Source organism: Bufo bufo, chromosome 7 (genome assembly GCF_905171765.1).
Source record: "Bufo bufo chromosome 7, aBufBuf1.1, whole genome shotgun sequence".
NCBI lineage: Eukaryota > Metazoa > Chordata > Amphibia > Anura > Bufonidae > Bufo > Bufo bufo.
Window position 1 is genome coordinate 154,806,646 of NC_053395.1, and position 18,646 is coordinate 154,825,291.

At 45.4% G+C, this 18,646-nt stretch overlaps 1 protein-coding gene across 1 annotated transcript in view; it reads right to left on the bottom strand.

Moving 5' to 3' along the window:
- The window catches only part of UBE2G2 (ubiquitin conjugating enzyme E2 G2), an 86,771-nt gene that overhangs the window by 37,831 nt on the left and 30,294 nt on the right, over positions 1–18,646 (bottom strand). The window contains exons 2-3 of the mRNA XM_040440294.1: positions 10,159–10,194; positions 8,980–9,025 (exon numbers count right to left, since the gene is read on the bottom strand). Coding sequence (XP_040296228.1) covers positions 8,980–9,025; positions 10,159–10,194 — 82 coding nt within the window. The remainder of the gene's footprint in view (positions 1–8,979; positions 9,026–10,158; positions 10,195–18,646) is intronic.

Here is an 18,646-nt window from a genome sequence, read left to right on the forward strand (position 1 = left end):
AGGCCATGTGACGTCACGTTCATGTGTCAAATGGTGTAGGCACAGCTCAGCCCAACAGAAATGAATGGGGCTGAGCGCGATACCAAGCACAGACGCTGTATTATGTACGGCACTGTGCTTGGTAAACTGCGAGAAGGCCAGAGGATAGGTCACTAGTTATAAAATCTCAGAAAACCCTTTTAACAAGGTACGCAACATATTGCCAGTCACAAACCATAGACCCTTCCATTCCCTTCCTAAGGTACGGTACCTGGTATAAAGATTAAAGGGGTTGTCTCACTTTAGGAAATAGCATGTAAAATGTAGAGAAAGTTAATACAAGACACTAATGTATTATTATTACCTATATTGCTTCCTCTGCTGGCTATATTCATTTTTCCATTACATTATACACTGCTTGTTTCTTTGGTTATGACCACCCTGCAATCCATCAGTGGTGGTCGTACTTGCACACTATAGGGAAACACACTAGCCTGCATGCGCTCCCAGGGTCCCGACCACCAGAAAGGCCGACACTTTTTCCTATAGTGTGCAAGCATGGCCACCGCTACTAGATTGCAGGGTGGTTGTAACCATGGATACGAGCAATGGATAATATGATGGAAAAATTAATATAGCCAGCAAAGGAAGCAATATGGATAATAACAATACATTAGTGAGCGACTTGTATTACCTTTCTCTACATGATAAATGCCACTTACTAAAGTGAGACAGCCCCTTTAAAGGGGTTGCCCAAGTTATTCTTTTATTCTTTGTGTGTATCTTAAGAAAAGTAATGTATTTTGAATTGTGGCCCCTTTCTCATACTTTCCTGAGGGTCACATGACCTATGACATAAGCTTCTTTCCCTGCTCCAGCCTAGGGCCTACCCTCCTACCCTGTACACAGAACATCATTAAAGTCTGATATGTGGGCTGTGCTTGCTGGAGGGACAAACCACGCCCCCTGTGCATGGGTCCTTACTACTAATATCTACAGGCTTAGCTGTCTGGTCATGCTCCATCCACCCTTAGCGGAGAGCTGTCAGGAATGTCCAGTCCATTAAGAAGACATCCTAACTGCCAGTTATATGGGCCTTAGGAAAATCAGCACTGAGGTGTGAAAGTGGGCAGAGCTTGTCAGATCAAAGCCACGCCCCCCTCACGTTACTGGCGGTAGAATGGCTTAGCATTAGCTTTTATAACCCAATAAGCAGAAGAGGAATTCCAGTCACGGTGAAAGCTAACAGGGTGGGGGTGGGGGTGGGGGGGGGGTTTACTGGACTAGAACAAGGCAAGTACTTTGCCTGTATAAATAGAATAAGCAGCAAGTTGTAAATGGCCAGGAGAGCAACCAGAAGAAAGAATGCCTATGTGAGGTCAGTGCAGCATGAGAAGATGGATCCATCAGCAAAGAGAACCAAGACAGTTCAGGGGGAGAGTAAAGGCAGTCTTAGGGCTCTTTCACACCTGCGTTCTTTTCTTCCGGCATAGAGTTCCGTCGTCGGGGCTCTATGCCGGAAGAATCCTGATCAGTTTTATCCTAATGCATTCTGAATGGAGTGAAATCCGTTCAGGATGCATCAGGATGTCTTCAGTTCCGGAACGGAACGTTTTTTGGCCGGAGAAAATACCGCAGCATGCTGCGCTTTTTGCTCCGGCCAAAAATCCTGAAGACATGCCGCAAGGCCGGATCCGGAATTAATGCCCATTGAAAGGCAGTGATCCGGATCCGGCCTTAAGCTAAACGTCGTTTCGGCGCATTGCCGCATCCGATGTTTAGCTTTTTCTGAATGGTTACCATGGCTGCCGGGACGCTAAAGTCCTGGCAGCCATGGTAAAGTGTAGCGGGGAGCGGGGGAGCAGTATACTTACCGTCCGTGCGGCTCCCGGGGCGCTCCAGAGTGACGTCAGGGCGCCCCAAGCGCATGGATCACGTGATCGCATGGCACGTCATCCATGCGCATGGGGCGCTCTGACGTCATTCTGGAGCGCCCCGGGAGCCGCACGGACTGTAAGTATACCGCTCCCCCGCTCCTACTATGGCAACCAGGACTTTAATAGCGTCCTGGCTGCCATAGTAACACTGAAAGCATTTTGAAGACGGACCCGTCTTCAAATGCTTTCAGTACACTTGCGTTTTTCCGGATCCGGCGTGTAATTCTGGCAAGTGGAGTACACGCCGGATCCGGACAACGCAAGTGTGAAAGAGGCCTTAGCTGACACCCCCAATTATTTATGAGAAGAACGTCACAGAATGTTGTTAAAAAAAAAAAACACAGCTCTGCAACTGCATGTAAACAAAGGGGCCAGAGCAGTACAAAGTATGTGTGGAATTTTTCTTTTGGTAGACCTCACCTATCTAATGTATATATTCCTCACCATCAGGTTTGCAAAGTGTCATTTTTTTCTGTAACTCAAAAACAACCCAAAAAACAGAAAGAATTTCCAAATATTAAATAGATGAACGTGTATCAATTCCCGCGACTTGTCAACGGAATCACAGAAAGCAAGGAATAAAACGTAACTTTTAATAGCTAATTTAATATTAAATCACTTCATATTACTCTAAGATTTAAGTAGGCGGCAATCCATATCTCATATTTTATATTTGTGAACCATAAACACAGAACCAAATCTACAAGGGGAGACCAACATACTGGGTGCACTAGGGAAACAACCCCTTTAACTTCCTCAGAACAAGCACTGTGCAGACACTGCGCCAGCAAGGAATTTTGACACATTGCAGCTCAGCAAAAGGCCGAATTGTAAGAAAGCAGCTTTGGATGAGAATATACTGAGAACACACGTGGGACAATTTCTGCATGAAAACTAATTTATGAATGTTAAAATAGGGTCTACAAATGAAAGCTACATTAGCAAAATGACAAAAAATGCTAATACAATGAAAACAAATTAAATGTTCTGATGCATATTTACAGCTTGTTTATTAATAATTTTACTTTGCTGAACGCTAATTTCTACAGTAAGATTGTGCAGTTCAACTGTAAAAACAGAAGGCGGATGTGATAGATGACACACTAAATATAATGAATGCTTTAAAGCTATTAAAGATGTTTTTATATCCCCTCCCAAGTGTTTCATAAGTAATTTGGAGAATTACCAGCAGCAATAATATACAATTCCATCAAAGGGGAATTCCTAAGTAAGAGGCAAAAAAACATAAAAGATAATTATTACAACCTCCAGACAAGCAGGTGAGAAGGGTACGTAACCCGCCAATCCCACAGCGTTGTTAACTGGTTCCCATTCACACCCTGAGGACGGAGGATTCTTTTTTTCTCCATTTTTATTTTTAATTCCGTCTTCCGAGAGACATACAGTTAGGTCCAGAAATATTTGGACAGTGACAGAATCTTCACGATTTGGGCTCTGCATGCCATGACATTGAATTTGAAATGAAACAATTGAGGTGCGATTGAAGTGTAGACCTTCAGTTTTAATTTAAGGGGTTGAACAAAAATATTGTGTGAAACATTTAGGATTGCAACCCTTTTTCTGCAAGCCTCCTCATTTCAGGGGCTCAATAGTAATTGGACAAATTAACATTACATAAATAAAATGTTAACTTTTAATACTTTGCAGAGAATCCTTTGCAGGCAATGACTGTCGGAAGTCTGGAAGCCATGGACATCACCAAACGCTGGTTTCCTCCTTTGTGATGCTTCTCCAGGCCTTTACTGCAGCTGTCTTCAGTTGTTGCTTGTTTGTGGGTCTTTCTGCATTAAGTTATGTCTTAAGCAAGTGAAATGCATGCTCAATTGGTTTGAGATCTGGTGATTGACTAGGCCATTGCAGAATATTCCGCTTCTTTGTCTTAAAAAACGAATGGGTTGCTTTTTCAGTAAGTTTTGGGTCATTGTCCATCTGTACTGGGAAGCGCTGTCCAAACAACCCTGCTGCATTTGGTTGAATCTGAGAAGTATATCCCTGTACACTTTAGAATTGATCCGGCTGCTTCTGTCCTCAGTCACATCATCAATAAACACTAGTGACCCAGTGCCATTGGAAGCCATGCATGGCTACACTGCCTCCACACGTTTAACCCATGTGATGTGCTTTGTATCATGAGAAGTTCCAAGCCTTCTCCATACTTTCTTCTTCCTATCATTCAGGTTGATCTTAGTTTCATCTGTCCAAAGAATGTTGTTCCAGAACTGGGCTGGCTTCTTTAGATTTTTTTGGGCAAAGTGTAATCTGGCCTCTATTTTTGACGATGATTCACCTTGTGGTGAACCCTCTGTATTTGCTGTCATGAGGTCTTCTCTTTATGGTAGACTTAGAGAGTGTTCTTCACTTAGGTGGATGTTGTGAATAGGTTTTTCTTGACCATAGAAAGGATTCAGCGATTATCCACCACCATTGTCTTCCGTGGACATCCAGGCCTTTTTTGAGCTCACCAGTGCGCAGTTTTTATTTTATTTTATCAGAATGTACCAAACTGTTGATTTGGTCACTCCTAACATTTCCGCTTTCTCTCTGACGGAATTCTTTTCTTTATTTTCAGCCTAATGATGGTCTGTGTCACTTCCATTGAGGGTTCCTTTGACAGCATGTTGTGGGTTTACAGTAACCACTTCTAAATGCAAGCGCAACACCTGGAATCAACTCCAGACCTTTTACCTGCTTAATTGATTATGGTTTAACCAGCAGACCAATAAATAGCTTTTGAGATAATTGTCCAATTACCTTTGGTCCCTTGAAAAAGTGACAGCTACAGATTTAAGAGCTGTAATTCCATTTTAAATTAAAGCTGAGAGTCTGCACTTTAAGGCCCATATTAATTATATGACTGTATCTTGAATATGTATCGGTAAACAGCTAAAATGCCAAAACTTATGTCACTGTCCAAATTTTTCTGGACCTAACTGTAACTTGCTATTTTAATTTTTCCATTGATGTCACTGTATGAGGACTTGCTTCTTTGTGCAACGAGTTGCACCACTTTCGGATATATATATATATTTTTTTGTTTGGTAATAGAAAATAATGGGGCCTCCGTCGTAGATTCTGTCAAAACAGAGGAAAGAAAAGTCTTCTGAATGGAAACCGAACTGACTCCATTATAGTCAGTTAGGATCTGTTTAGCTCTGTTCAGGTCAGTTATGTGCCAAATCCGACGTTTCAATTACTTTAGTTGTTCTGCTCATATAATGAGAGGGTGAATGCATGTGTCATCTTTTTTCTTAATATTTATTTTGTTAAAGAATTTTTAATTCAGAAAAACCGTCCACTACACAATGGAAGAAGAGGTGTACTTCCGGCGCCAGCGCTTCTCTGAAATAGCTGATCGGCAGTGTGCGGGTGTCGGGTACCCAACGATAAATTCACTGATGGCAGGCCATCAAAATTAAAAACTTAAACAAACCCTTAAAAAAAAAATACTCACATTAACTAGGGAACTAACAGAACACTTACATGGTGCCCTCTTTTTCATCTTCCAAACTGCAGATCTGCAAATTCCCAGGCTCCTCTTCTGCCATCCAAGATGGCCACACTGCTTCCCAGACTATCTGATGCACACTGTTCATTTGGTAACCCAAGGAACTTCATGCTCTTGGATTGGCCAGCAATGTTCATGTGAGCAGTGCTAGCCAACCCAAGGACAGCAGAAAGTATAAAAACTACCAAATGAACAGTATGCCTCAGGCAGTCTGAGAAGCAGTGTGGCCATCCTGGATGCCAGAAGAGTAGCCTGGGAATTTGTGGATCTGCAGCTAAAAATATAAAAGGAGGGCATCATGTAAGTGTTCTGCTCATTCCCCAATTGAAGTGTTTTTTAAATCTTGAACTGGAGGGTCGTTTTAAAGGGGTACTCCAGGAATTAAGAAAATGAAAATACTTAAATATTACTTTACTATAAATATATTCCCAAATACCTTTCTTGTGTTAAAATGGCTCGTTTTGTCTAAAGAGCAATGATTAAGAGATATACAATGGCCATCGTCCAATTAGTATATACAAAACCTGTCCTAATCACACAGGAGGACAAGTTACTTCACAGCACTGAGGTACAGAGCCGCCTCATCCTCCTCTCTGCTAGTCAGGAATTATGATCCTAAACACAGCTGATAACCTCTTTAGCTGAATCTCTGTAGAAATGGAGTTCATGAGGAGACATGAAGTACTGAGAGGACATACAGGACAGGCTGTGGCAATGAAGACTGCATACATGTGCTGCTGCTCATCAGTCACATCCCCACCCTTCTCTATTTCATGTCTCTTCATGAACTGCATTCCTACAGGGATTCAGCTGAAGATCAAGCAGAGCAGAGAGGAGGATGAGGCAGCTCTTTAGCTCAGTGTTGGGACGTAACTTATCCTGCTGTGTGATTAGGACAGGTTTTGTGTGTACTAATAGGACGGCGGACATTTTATTTCCCAACGATTGCTCCTTAGACAAAATAAGTCATTTTAACTAATGAAAGGTATTTGGGAATATATATATACACTGCTCAAAAAAATAAAAGGAACACTTAAACAACACAATGTAACTCCAAGTCAATCACACTTCTGTGAAATCAAACTGTCCACTTAGGAAGCAACACTGAGTGACAATCAATTTCACATGCTGTTGTGCAAATGGGATAGACAACAGGTGGAAATTATAGGCAATTAGCAAGACACCCCCAATAAAGGAGTGGTTCTGCAGGTGGTGAGCACAGACCACTTCTCAGTTCCTATGCTTCCTGGCTGATGTTTTGGTCACTTTTGAATGCTGGCGGTGCTTTCACTCTAGTGGTAGCATGAGACGGAATCTACAACCCACACAAGTGGCTCAGGTAGTGCAGCTTATCCAGGATGGCACATCAATGCGAGCTGTGGCAAGAAGGTTTTCTGTGTCTGTCAGCGTAGTGTCCAGAGCATGGAGGCGCTACCAGGAGACAGGCCAGTACATCGGGAGACGTGGAGGAGGCCGTAGGAGGGCAACAACCCAGCAGCAGGACCGCTACCTCCGCCTTTGTGCAAGGAGGAACAGGAGGAGCACTGCCAGAGCCCTGCAAAATGACCTCCAGCAGGCCACAAATGTGCATGTGTCTGCTCAAACGGTCAGAAACAGACTCCATGAGGGTGATATGAGGGCCCGACGTCCACAGGTGGGGGTTGTGCTTACAGTCCAACACCGTGCAGGACGTTTGGCATTTGCCAGAGAACACCAAGATTGGCAAATTCGCCACTGGCGCCCTGTGCTCTTCACAGATGAAAGCAGGTTCACACTGAGCACATGTGACAGACATGACAGAGTCTTGAGACGCCGTGGAGAATGTTCTGCTGCCTGCAACATCCTCCAGCATGACCGGTTTGGCATTGGGTCAGTAATGGTGTGGGGTGGCATTTCTTTGGAGGGCCGCACAGCCCTCCATGTGCTCGCCAGAGGTAGCCTGACTGCCATTAGGTACCGAGATGAGATCCTCAGACCCCTTGTGAGACCATATGCTGGTGCTGTTGGCCCTGGGTTCCTCCTAATGCAAGACAATGCTATACCTCATGTGGCTGGAGTGTGTCAGCAGTTCCTGCAAGACGAAGGCATTGATGCTATGGACTGGCCCGCCCGTTCCCCAGACCTGAATCCAATTGAGCACATCTGGGACATCATGTCTCGCTCTATCCACCAACGTCACGTTGCACCACAGACTGTCCAGGAGTTGGCAGATGCTTTAGTCCAGGTCTGGGAGGAGATCCCTCAGGAGACCGCCCGCCACCTCATCAGGAGCATGCACAGGCGTTGTAGGGAGGTCATACAGGCACGTGGAGGCCACACACACTACTGAGCCTCATTTTGACTTGTTTTAAGGACATTACATCAAAGTTGGATCAGCCTGTAGTGTGTTTTTCCACTTTAATTTTGAGGGTGACTCCAAATCCAGACCTCCATGGGTTGGAAAATTTGATTTCCATTTTTTTATTTTTGTGTGATTTTGTTGTCAGCACATTCAACTATGTAAAGAACAAAATATTTCAGAAGAATATTTAATTAATTCAGATCTAGGATGTGTTATTTTTGTGTTCCCTTTATTTTTTTGAGCAGTGTATAAGTAACATTTAAGTATTTCCAGTAATTTTATTTTTTTAATTCCCGGACTATTGACATTTATATTTACCGTATATACTCGAGTATAAGACGAGTTTTTTGGCACATATTTTTGTGCTCAAAAAGCCTCCTCGTCTTATACTCGAGTCTAGTCCAGCTCCGGTAATACAGGCAGTGCGGGGGGCGGCGCTCAATCACTGACGTCACGCGCCTGCGCCGCCTAGTGGGAGAAGGCGCGTGACGTCAGTGAGTGAGCGCCGCTCCCCGCACTACCTGTATTACCGGAGCAAAGACAAAGTAAGAATACTGCTGTGAGCGTCGGGGAGGGGGATCTGTGGATGGCACTGTAGGGGGATCTGTGGATGGCACTGTAGGGGGATCTGTGGATGGCACTGTAGGGGGATCTGTGGATGGCACTGTAGGGGGATCTGTGGATGGCACTGTAGGGGGATCTGTGGATGGCACTGTAGGGGGATCTGTGGATGGCACTGTAGGGGGATCTGAGGATGGCACTGTAGGGGGATCTGTGGATGGCAGTGCCATCCACAGATCCCCCTACAGTGCCATCCACAGATACCCCCTCCCCTAAACAGTGCCATCATGGCACTGTTTAGGGGAGGGGGGATCTGTGGATGGCACTGTTTAGGGGGGATCTGTGGATGGCACTGTTTAGGGGGGAGATCTGTGGATGGCTCCCTGTATTTAATGCAGAGTGTGTGTGTATATAATGCACACACTCTGCATTAAATACAGGGAGTCACCCTCTTGCAGATGTGTGTATATAATGTAGATTGTGTGCATTATATACACATACACTCTGCATTATAGCTGCATTTCCCACCCTAGTCTTATACTCGAGTCAATAATTTTTCACATTTTTTTGGGGTAAAATTAGGGGCTCGGCTTATACTCGGGTCGGCTTATACTCGAGTATATACGGTAACTTACATTATCAAGGCTTCCCATTCAAAGAAATTTTCTTCATTTATTGGGCCTGCAAGACAAAAAAATTAAATGTGCCTTCTGATCATAACACAAAAGGTATACAATTGCATTACTACTTAAAGGGAGTCTGTCACCTCCATATGGCCATATACAGTGCTTACATGGCTCTGTAGCACACCTATACAGGATTGTAACGGTACCTTTGTTCTTTTCTTTAGACTTGCACAAGCAGGAAAAACTAAGTTTAATTCATATGCAAATGAGCACTCGCAAGTGCCCAGGGGCGGCGTTCAGTGTGTAGGTGCCCAGGCTGCTCTGCCTTCTTTTCACTTTGCTCCTCCCCAGCCTCTTCCTTTGCCCGCCCTCCAAGTCCAGACCTATCGATGAGGCAAGAGACTTGGTGGGCGGGCAAAGGCAGAGACTGGGGAGGAGTAAAGTGAAAAGAAGGCAGAGCAGCCTGGGCACCTACACACTGAACGCCGCCCCTGGGCACTTGCGAGTGCTCATTTGCATATGAATTAAACTTAGTTTTTCCTGCTTGTGCAAGTCTAAAGAAAAGAACAAAAGGTACCGTTACAATCCTGTATAGGTGTGCTACAGAGCCATGTAAGCACTGTATATGGCCATATGGAGGTGACAGACTCCCTTTAAAGACAATGACAAACCTGAAAAAAATGTTTCAAAGAATACTCGTCATAAAACCCCTTGACTTTCTCACAATATACTGTATTTTTAAGGCGCTCATACAAATTACATAAATGTGGGCTGAAATGGCCAGGATAGGTCATCAATATATAGGACCGGAAAACCCCTTTAAGTGCAATGAGATGACTAGATTAGCAACTGCTCAATTTCTCCCTAGTTTTCTGGTGAAAAAGACCCCCATATGTAGTATGCTCTCTGACTGACTGGGGGAGTGATAATATACCCAGCAATTAGCGATGTTACCCCTGACTCTGGGGTTATCTACAGTTACACAGTGAGGACAAAAAACTGCATAAAAGATCCATTTCAGAAGCAGGTTTTTTTATTTGCACGGTGTGTACTAGACCTTTCATGAAATCTGATCCACATTGCTGGTATTGTAAAATGCTGCACATTTGCCACAAGCCCTGTGTGGATGTACCCTAGAAAGGCTTTTATGAAGAGCTGAGATGGTGAGGTTATGTCATGGAAACGTACCTGCCACAATCCCTTCTGGTGGATTCAGTGTTAGTTCTGAAATAAAAATAGAAAGGAAAAATTAGATCAAAATGAAAAAAAAAAAAAAAAAAAAACCCTAATAAGAAATAAGGATGGTTCCACTAGTTTAATTGGCTGATAAATGTTACACTATTCAGTATATTTGGAACCAGTACCACTTGGAACCGAACCAAAAGTTCGGGAAATGTTTTTTTACAGTACAAATTAATTTCTGATGTCATTATCTGAAGTCCTTTGGCTCATCGGAGCCAATACATTCTAATACTGTACGGAGCTCCTGCTCCGTACAGTATTGGAACAAAGTTTTATGCGAATCGACTTCGCTCAAATCCCTACTGCTGAGCATATGGGTTAATATGTAGGAGAAGGTGGACCAGAATGTCAAGCACAGGAGATGCATAAGGGGGCGCTAACGGAGAGTAAAATGAAATGCACATAAAAATCTAACAATATTTTTATTGCATGTAAATCTCTATACTATTTTGCCTGAAATGCCCTATTCCTGGGAAAACTCCTTTATGGTGCATGATAGTATAGCCAGGCAAGTCCCAAATCTCCGTTTTTAAATTCATCAGGCGTGTGAAAAAAACCAAGTGGTTAATGAACATGAATTGTGCTAACTGTCCTTAATTGTCAAGTGTTCTCCATTTTTAAGTCTCTATGCTTAAATGTCTTTGGCTAACATAACATCTATGAGTTATTCAAGAAATATAGGGGCACATTGATTAGGACCGGCGTTTTAGATGCCTGTCTTAATAAAGCCCCTGCTCTGGAGGTTGATTGCCGAAATTATGAAGAGGCTCCGGTCTTCCCATAAGTTCAGCGCATCCAGCGCCAGTTCTAAATGTAAGACAGCTTCCGAGCTGTCTTACAATTATATCATTTTCTACGCCTAAGGCCTCGTGCACGCGACTGTGCGGTCCGCAAACCGCAGATCAGCAAAAAACAGAAGCCGCCCGTGTGCCTTTCGCAATTTGCGGAACAGAACAGGCGGCCGTCAATGTAATGCCTATTCTTGTCCGCAAAGCGCGGACAAGAATAGGACATGTTATATTTTTTTTTGCGGGGCCGCGGAACTGAGCAACGGATGCGGACAGCACACGGCAGCAGATCTGTCTGATCTGCTGGAAATCGTGGCTGTCGGCCAGACAAAAAAGAATTGCATGCAACGTTTTTTGTCCAGCCGAAACCCTGCATTTATGTCGGTTCACTGCCAGACTTCATTGCAGTCAATGGGGATCTGGCGGTCAAGTAGAGGATCTGGCAACGTTCTGTGCCGGTACAGCCTGCCGGATCTCCTAACATCCGCAGGGAAGAATGTGCTCTGTGAGGCAAGAGCTTCCAGACCAACTGTTCTCTGTCTCGTCCAGATAATAGGATAAAACTGTCCCACAATTAACACAAATTCCAAAAGACAATTTTCAGAAAAAAGGAAAGTGAAAAAGAAGGACGTGACACAACAGTTACATGCAACTAACGGGGTGACCCTACAGCTAGTCCTTGCGTAGATCTAGCCATTCCAGAACTCATACAGAATCTAAGTGCATACAATAAATGTGAATTATTATGATTTATAATAGGTCATCATTTTCTATAGATATTTCCTATTAATACAGGCTCCAGTTTCTGAGTGCTCGGGCCATACAATGTCTACAGACTAGGAGCTGGGAGAGAATGCACGTATTTCAAAGCCTTACTCCTACTCTTAACCACATCCCATTGATAATTACTAGATTGAAGAGCCTTGTTTACATCCATTACTAGTGCGGGGCTTTTTGTGTTTGGGCGGCTTCTAACATCCAATCCTTTAGCCAGCAGCTTTGAAGTTCAGCTTTCGTGACCAGGAGATGGTCAGAGTCCAGTCAGCTGTCTGTGGCCAGACCTGTGACTCAGAGGGCACACCAAGGCTGGGCGCTGACAAATGTGCTCAGTCCAGATAGGAAACCTTTAGATAAGGAGCAGCAGTCCGTAACAGACGGCCAACCTGAAATTAACACTTCTCTGAGTCAGCCTCTTAATTAGAAGGGTTTAGAATCCTGTCCTATATGGCACCCACTGACCCTACCGATAAAAAGTAAAAAAACATAGCGTGGCCTCGTTTAAAGGGTGTTTCAGTAATATTTTTAAGAATGCTGGTCAGAAGGGGTTAAAACTTAAAAATGAATCTCGTCTCCATTCCAATGCTGCTCCAGTTTCCGCTGCTCTTTACCTCCTGGTTTTGGCTCGGCACGGAGGCCGGTCACCACTACGGCCAGTACAGCCAGTGATGCCTGGCATTTCCAATGTGTCGAGCCAAAGCCAGAAAGTACAGAGCAGCACAATGGGGAGGGAGGGAATCAGCGGAGGTGAGCCGTGATTCTTTTTAATTTTTAACCCTTTGTGACCAGTATTCTTAAACAACAAAATACAAAATAAAAATAATAAAAAATATGCATATATCTGCCACAGACTAGCTTTAAAGAGTATTTTTTTTACTGTTGATCTATCCTTTGAATCGGTGGCGGTCCCGGGTGTCTGATACCAATCTAGCGGATAGGTGTAGAAAAATAAAGGCTCACAGCTCTGGTGGTGATAATGTAAAGGACAACCTCTAGGTATATGCACCACAAGTACGAGCAGACTGTAAGAATTCAGTGTTAGTTCTTACGAATAAGGCCTCCTGCACACGACCGTTTTTTTCCCCCGTTTACTGGCCGTTTTTTGCGTTCCGTATACGGTCCGTATATGGAACCATTCATTTCAATGGTTCCGCAAAAAAAACTGAATGTACTCTGTATGCATTTCGTTTCCGTATTTCCGTTTTTCCGTTCCGTTTAAAGATAGAACATGTCCTATTATTGCCCGCAAATCATGTTCCGTGGCTCCATTCAAGTCAATGCATCCGTATGTCTTCCGTTTCCGTTCTTTGCTGAACCATCTATTGAAAATGTTATGCCCAGCCCAATTTTATCTATGTAATTACTGTATACTGTATATGCCATACGGAAAAACGGAACGGAACAACGGAACAGAAACGGAAACACAACGGAAACAAAAAACGGAACAACGGATCCGTGAAAAACGGACCGCAAAACACTGAAAAAGCCATACGGTCGTGTGCAATAGGCCTAATAGAAATCCTCAAAACCTACTTACCAGAGAAACACTGATAGAGCAATGATAATAATCTGTAACTTGCACCTGTCACCAGATACATACCTTTAGGACATGGTTTGCTGCACTGTGGCCATTTATAGCATACAGTCACATTATATCTGTGTACCTTTGTTTTCATAGTATGCTGAGCTAACCGCACAGTCCTTCAATTTAAGAGAAAACGGAAACCAGGAAAGCCTCCATTAAAAGCATTCATTTTCTCCGACCGCAGTGGTCATAGAGTCCGTTTCTCAGCAGCCGATCACAGCTGGGGTTACGACAATGCATAAGGGAAATGTGCAGAGTAGGAATGTGATTAAAAGAAAGGACTTCAATTAAAGAAGTTCTGTAAGGCCTCATGCACACGACCGTTGTGTGCACCCGTGGCCGTTGTGCCGTTTTCCGTTTTTTTTCGCGGACCCATTGACTTTCAATGGGTCCGTGGAAAAATCGGAAAATGCACCGTTTTGCAGCCGCATCCGTGATCCGTGTTTCCTGGCCGTGAAAAAAATATGACCTGTCCTATTTTTTTCACGGCCAACGGTTCACGGACCCATTCAAGTCAATGGGTCCGTGAAAGAACACGGATGCACACAAGATTGGCATCCGTGTCCGTGATCCGTGGCCGTAGTTTAGTTTTTATACAGACGGATCCGAAGATCCGTCTGCATAAAGCTTTTTCAAAGCTGAGTTTTCACTTCGTGAAAACTCAGAACCGACAGTATATTCTAACACAGAAGCGTTCCCATGGTGATGGGGACGCTTCTAGTTAGAATACACTACAAACTGTGTACAAGACTGCCCCCTGCTGCCTGGCAGCACCCGATCTCTTACAGGGGGCCGTGATCAGCACAATTAACCCCTTCAGGTGCGGCACCTGAAAGGGTTAATTGTACTATCATATCCCCCTGTAAGAGATCAGGGCTGCCAGGCAGCAGGGGGCAGACCCTCCCCCCCTCCCCAGTTTGAATATCATTGGTGGCCAGTGCGGCCCCCCCCCCTCCCTCTATTGTAATAATTCGTTGGTGGCACAGTGTGCGCCCCCTCCCTCCCTCTATTGTAATAATTCGTTGGTGGCACAGTGTGCGCCCCCCATTGCCCCCCCCCCTCTATAGCATTAACAACGTTGGTGGCCAGTGTGCAGCCTCCCATCTCCCCCCCCCCCCTGCCCCCCATCATCATTGGTGGCAGCGGAGTTCCGATCGGAGTCCCAGTTTAATCGCTGGGGCTCCGATCGGTAACCATGGCAACCAGGACGCTACTACAGTCCTCGTTGCCATGGTTACTTAGCAATAGTACAATAGTAGAAGATTAATACTTACCTGCTGCTGCGATGTTCGTGTCCGGCCGGGAGCTCCACCTACTGGTAAGTGACAGTGACAGGTCTGTGCGGCGCATTGCTAAATGAACCGTCACTTACCAGTAGGAGGAGCTCCGGCCGGACACGAACATCACAGCTCCCAGGTAAGTATGAATCTTGTACTATTGCTAGTAACCCGCTGCCACCAATGATCGGGGGGGGGGGGGGGGGGCGCAAGATGGGAGGCCGCACACTGGCCACCAATGTTGTTAATGCTATAGAGGGAGGGGGGCCAATGATTGCCACCAACGATTTATTACAATAGAGGGAGGAAGGGGGGGGGGGGGGGGCGCACACTGTGCCACCAACGAATTATTACAATGGAGGAAGGGGGGGGGGGGGGCCGCCCTGGCCACCAATGATATTCAAACTGGGGAGGGGGGGGGGGGGTCTGCCCCCTGCTGCCTGGCAGCCCTGATCTCTTACAGGGGGATATGATAGTACAATTAACCCCTTCAGGTGCGGTACCTGAGGGGTTAATTGTGCTGATCACGGCCCCCTGTAAGAGATCGGATGCTGCTAGGCAGCAGGGGGCAGTCATGTACACAGTTTGTAGTATATTCTAACTAGAAGCGTCCCCATCACCATGGGAACGCCTCTGTGTTAGAATATACTGTCGGAAATGAGGTTTCACGATCTAACTCATATCCGACAGTATATTCTAACATAGAGGCGTTCCCATGGTGATGGGGACGCTTCAAGTTAAAATATACCATCGGATTGGAGAAAACTCCGATCTGATGGTATAAAAGGGACTCCGGACTTTACATTGAAAGTCAATGGGGACGGATCCGTTTGAAATGGCACCATATTGTGTCAACGTCAAACGGATCCGTCCCCATTGACTTGCATTGTAATTCAGGACGGATCCGTTTGGCTCCGCACGGCCAGGCGGACACCAAAATGACATTTTTTTCATGTCCGTGGATCCGCCAAAAATCAAGGAAGACCCACGGACGAAAAAACGGTCACGGATCACGGACCTACGGACCCTGTTTTTGCGGACCGTGAAAAAAAACGTTCGTGTGCATGAGGCCTAAAGCTGACACGTCCTAAGCTCCAAGGATTCAAACGTCTGCTTAAAGTCTGCTACTCAATCGACAGGAAGGTTCTTTGTGATCTTAAGCCCCAAAGTCCCACTCCTCTGTCCACCCCCCTTCCTGCAGTCACACTTTCACCCCAGACACAAGTAAAAGAGCAATGAAATATTTGGGGAAAAATACTGACAACAAATTATCCAGAAGAAGGATGGGGAGGAAACAATCAAACACAAATTTTTGTGTAAAAGGCCACATTCACCAAATTTTTGAAACCACAGGAGTGACCTGGACAGAGGTCAGTGGCAGGGGACATAGATTTGAATATCAGGTGCACAAAGAGCCAGCCATGATCCTAATTTACAAAGTAGGTGGATCTCAGCACTAAGAAGAGCAAGACTGGCATATTAAGTGTCAGCGTCCCACACAATTGGACATCTAATATACCGCCATCTGTATATCTGCTTGTGGGTGGGCACAGAGGCCCTGATTGAGCTTTTCCAGAGTCCTGGGATATGATACAGGCCCGGTTATGTAGGAAAACACTAGAATAGGCAGATTTACATGACTCTGGAAGAGCTGGGTGCCAATCTCTGTGGGCACTATAATGCCTGCCACATGGTCACTCAGAACAGACATTACTCAGAAAAGGTGCACCTTTAATCACCACCTGATAGGTCATTGAGACATGGCCAAAGAGGTTACTGGTGAGGGTCTGCGTCACTAGAAATGCCCCCTGAGAGCCATACTCCTTTCTCTTCTGACAACCATTATAGTGGACTGGAGAGTTAAAACGAAAAAAATCTCTCGGAAGACGAAGGGGATTGCGGTTTGATCATAGCCATAGTCATAGCCCCTGCCAATGGCATCTTCTGACATTGCTCAGTCATAAGACAGAAGATACTTTAAAGGGGTATTCCAAGATTTTATTACTGAGGACCTACCCTCAAGTTAGGCCATCAATATCTGACAATTGGGATCCAACATCCCACTCGCCCACTAGAGAAGCTTCAAGGGCCCGAACTACACCACTGGTTACAGCAGCGCTACAGTTACCAGTTCCATGCACTGCACAGTGTTTATCCAGTGCCCAAGCTACTCTGAAGCAGCTGTTCATGAGGGTGCAGGGTGTGGGGCCCCTGCCGATCAGATACTGAAGGATAAGGCTACTTTCACACCTGCGTTTAGGTGCGGATCCGTCTGGTATCTGCACAGACGGATCCGCACCTATAATGCAAACGCTTAGATCCGTTCGCATTACCATGAACAAAAAAAATAAAAAAAATTTTTTTTTGTTGTTCATGATAATGCAAACGGATCCGTTTTGACTTTACATTGAAAGTCAATGGGGGAAGGATCAGTTTGAAAATTGAGCCATACTGTGTCAACTTCAAACGGATCTGTCCCCATTGACTTACATTATAAGTCTGGACGGATCCGTTTGCCTCCGCTCGGCCAGGCGGACACCCGAACGCTGCAAGCAGCGTTCAGGTGTCCGCTTGCTGAGCGGAGGACAAACGGTGCCAGACTGATGCATTCTGAGCGGATCCGCATCCACTCAGAATGCATTAGGGCTGGACGGATCAGTTCGGGGCCGCTTGTGAGAGCCTTCAAACGGAACTCACAAGCGGACACCCGAACACTAGTGTGAAAGTAGCCTTAGTCATCAATATTAAAATCCTGGAATACCCCTTTAAAGGGATTCTGTCACCTCTTTTTACCCTATAGAGATGCGGACATGCACGGCTAGATCGCCGCTAGCATGTCCGCAATATACCTGTCCCATATCTCTGAGTGGTTTTATTGAGTGTAAAAGATGATTTTATATATATGTAAATCAGCCTGGTAAGGAGCCCAAGGGGCTGCACTAACCGTTCTGGAGCCCAACCGCGCTCCCCTGTGAAGGAGCCCAGCATTGCCTGTATCCACGAATCTCCTCCTTGCTCACCAAGTCAGATCGCCGTAATCTCTCTATGCGAGCTCGCGCATGTGCAGTCCCTTCCCTGAGGCTGATGCCAGCACAGGAAAGGAACACTATGCCGGCACTGCGCATGCGCGAGCTCGGGCATCGCGAGATTACGGCAATCTGACTTGGTGAGCAAGGAGGAGATTGCTGGTTACAGGCGGTGCTGGTTGGTCTCCAGAACGGTTAGTGCAGCCCCTTGGGCTCCTTACCAGGCTGATTTACATATATATAAAATCATCTTTTACACTCAATAAAACCACTCAGAGATATAGGACAGGTATACTGCGAACATGCTAGCAGTGATCTAGCCGTGCATGTCCGCATCTCTATAGGGTAAAAAGAGGTGACAGAATCCCTTTAAGGACTAATGTTTGCTGTCTACCGGTAACAAGCGTCAATCGACAGAATAGCAAGTCAGTCGGCACACAGCCAAGTACTGTACTCCCCACCTCAAGCAGCCACATAGAAAATACATGGTGCAGCACCGCACATGCTCGACCAGCCGCTCCATTCATTTTGGTGTACAGGGTCCCCAGGGGACAGGGAATAACAATCAGACTGATGGGGGCAGAGATCGCAATAATGCCTGTACAAGTGTCATAGATGCCTGTTCAGTCTGAAGTGTATTAATACGCGTCAGATTTTTCCCCGCCATTCATCAGAGCAGTGCGGGCTGTCACATTTGCTTTTATGATAGATCCGGCAGGCTGTTTCGGCTGGGAACAGCCTGCCGGATGCGTCACTGCCGGAATTTCCGACCACCCCTATTAACTATAATGGGGACCTGCAGAGATCCGGCTGCAACCTGGTTTTCATCTGGCTGATTCTTGGCATGTTTGCTGCCGGATCTCCGCCAGTCCCCATTATAGTCCAGCAGTGCACACCGCCATTGTAATTACACTGCACCACTGCTCCACAGATGACACGTAGTGTAATAACCAGGAAGCAGCGTTAGCATTGGAGCGTCGC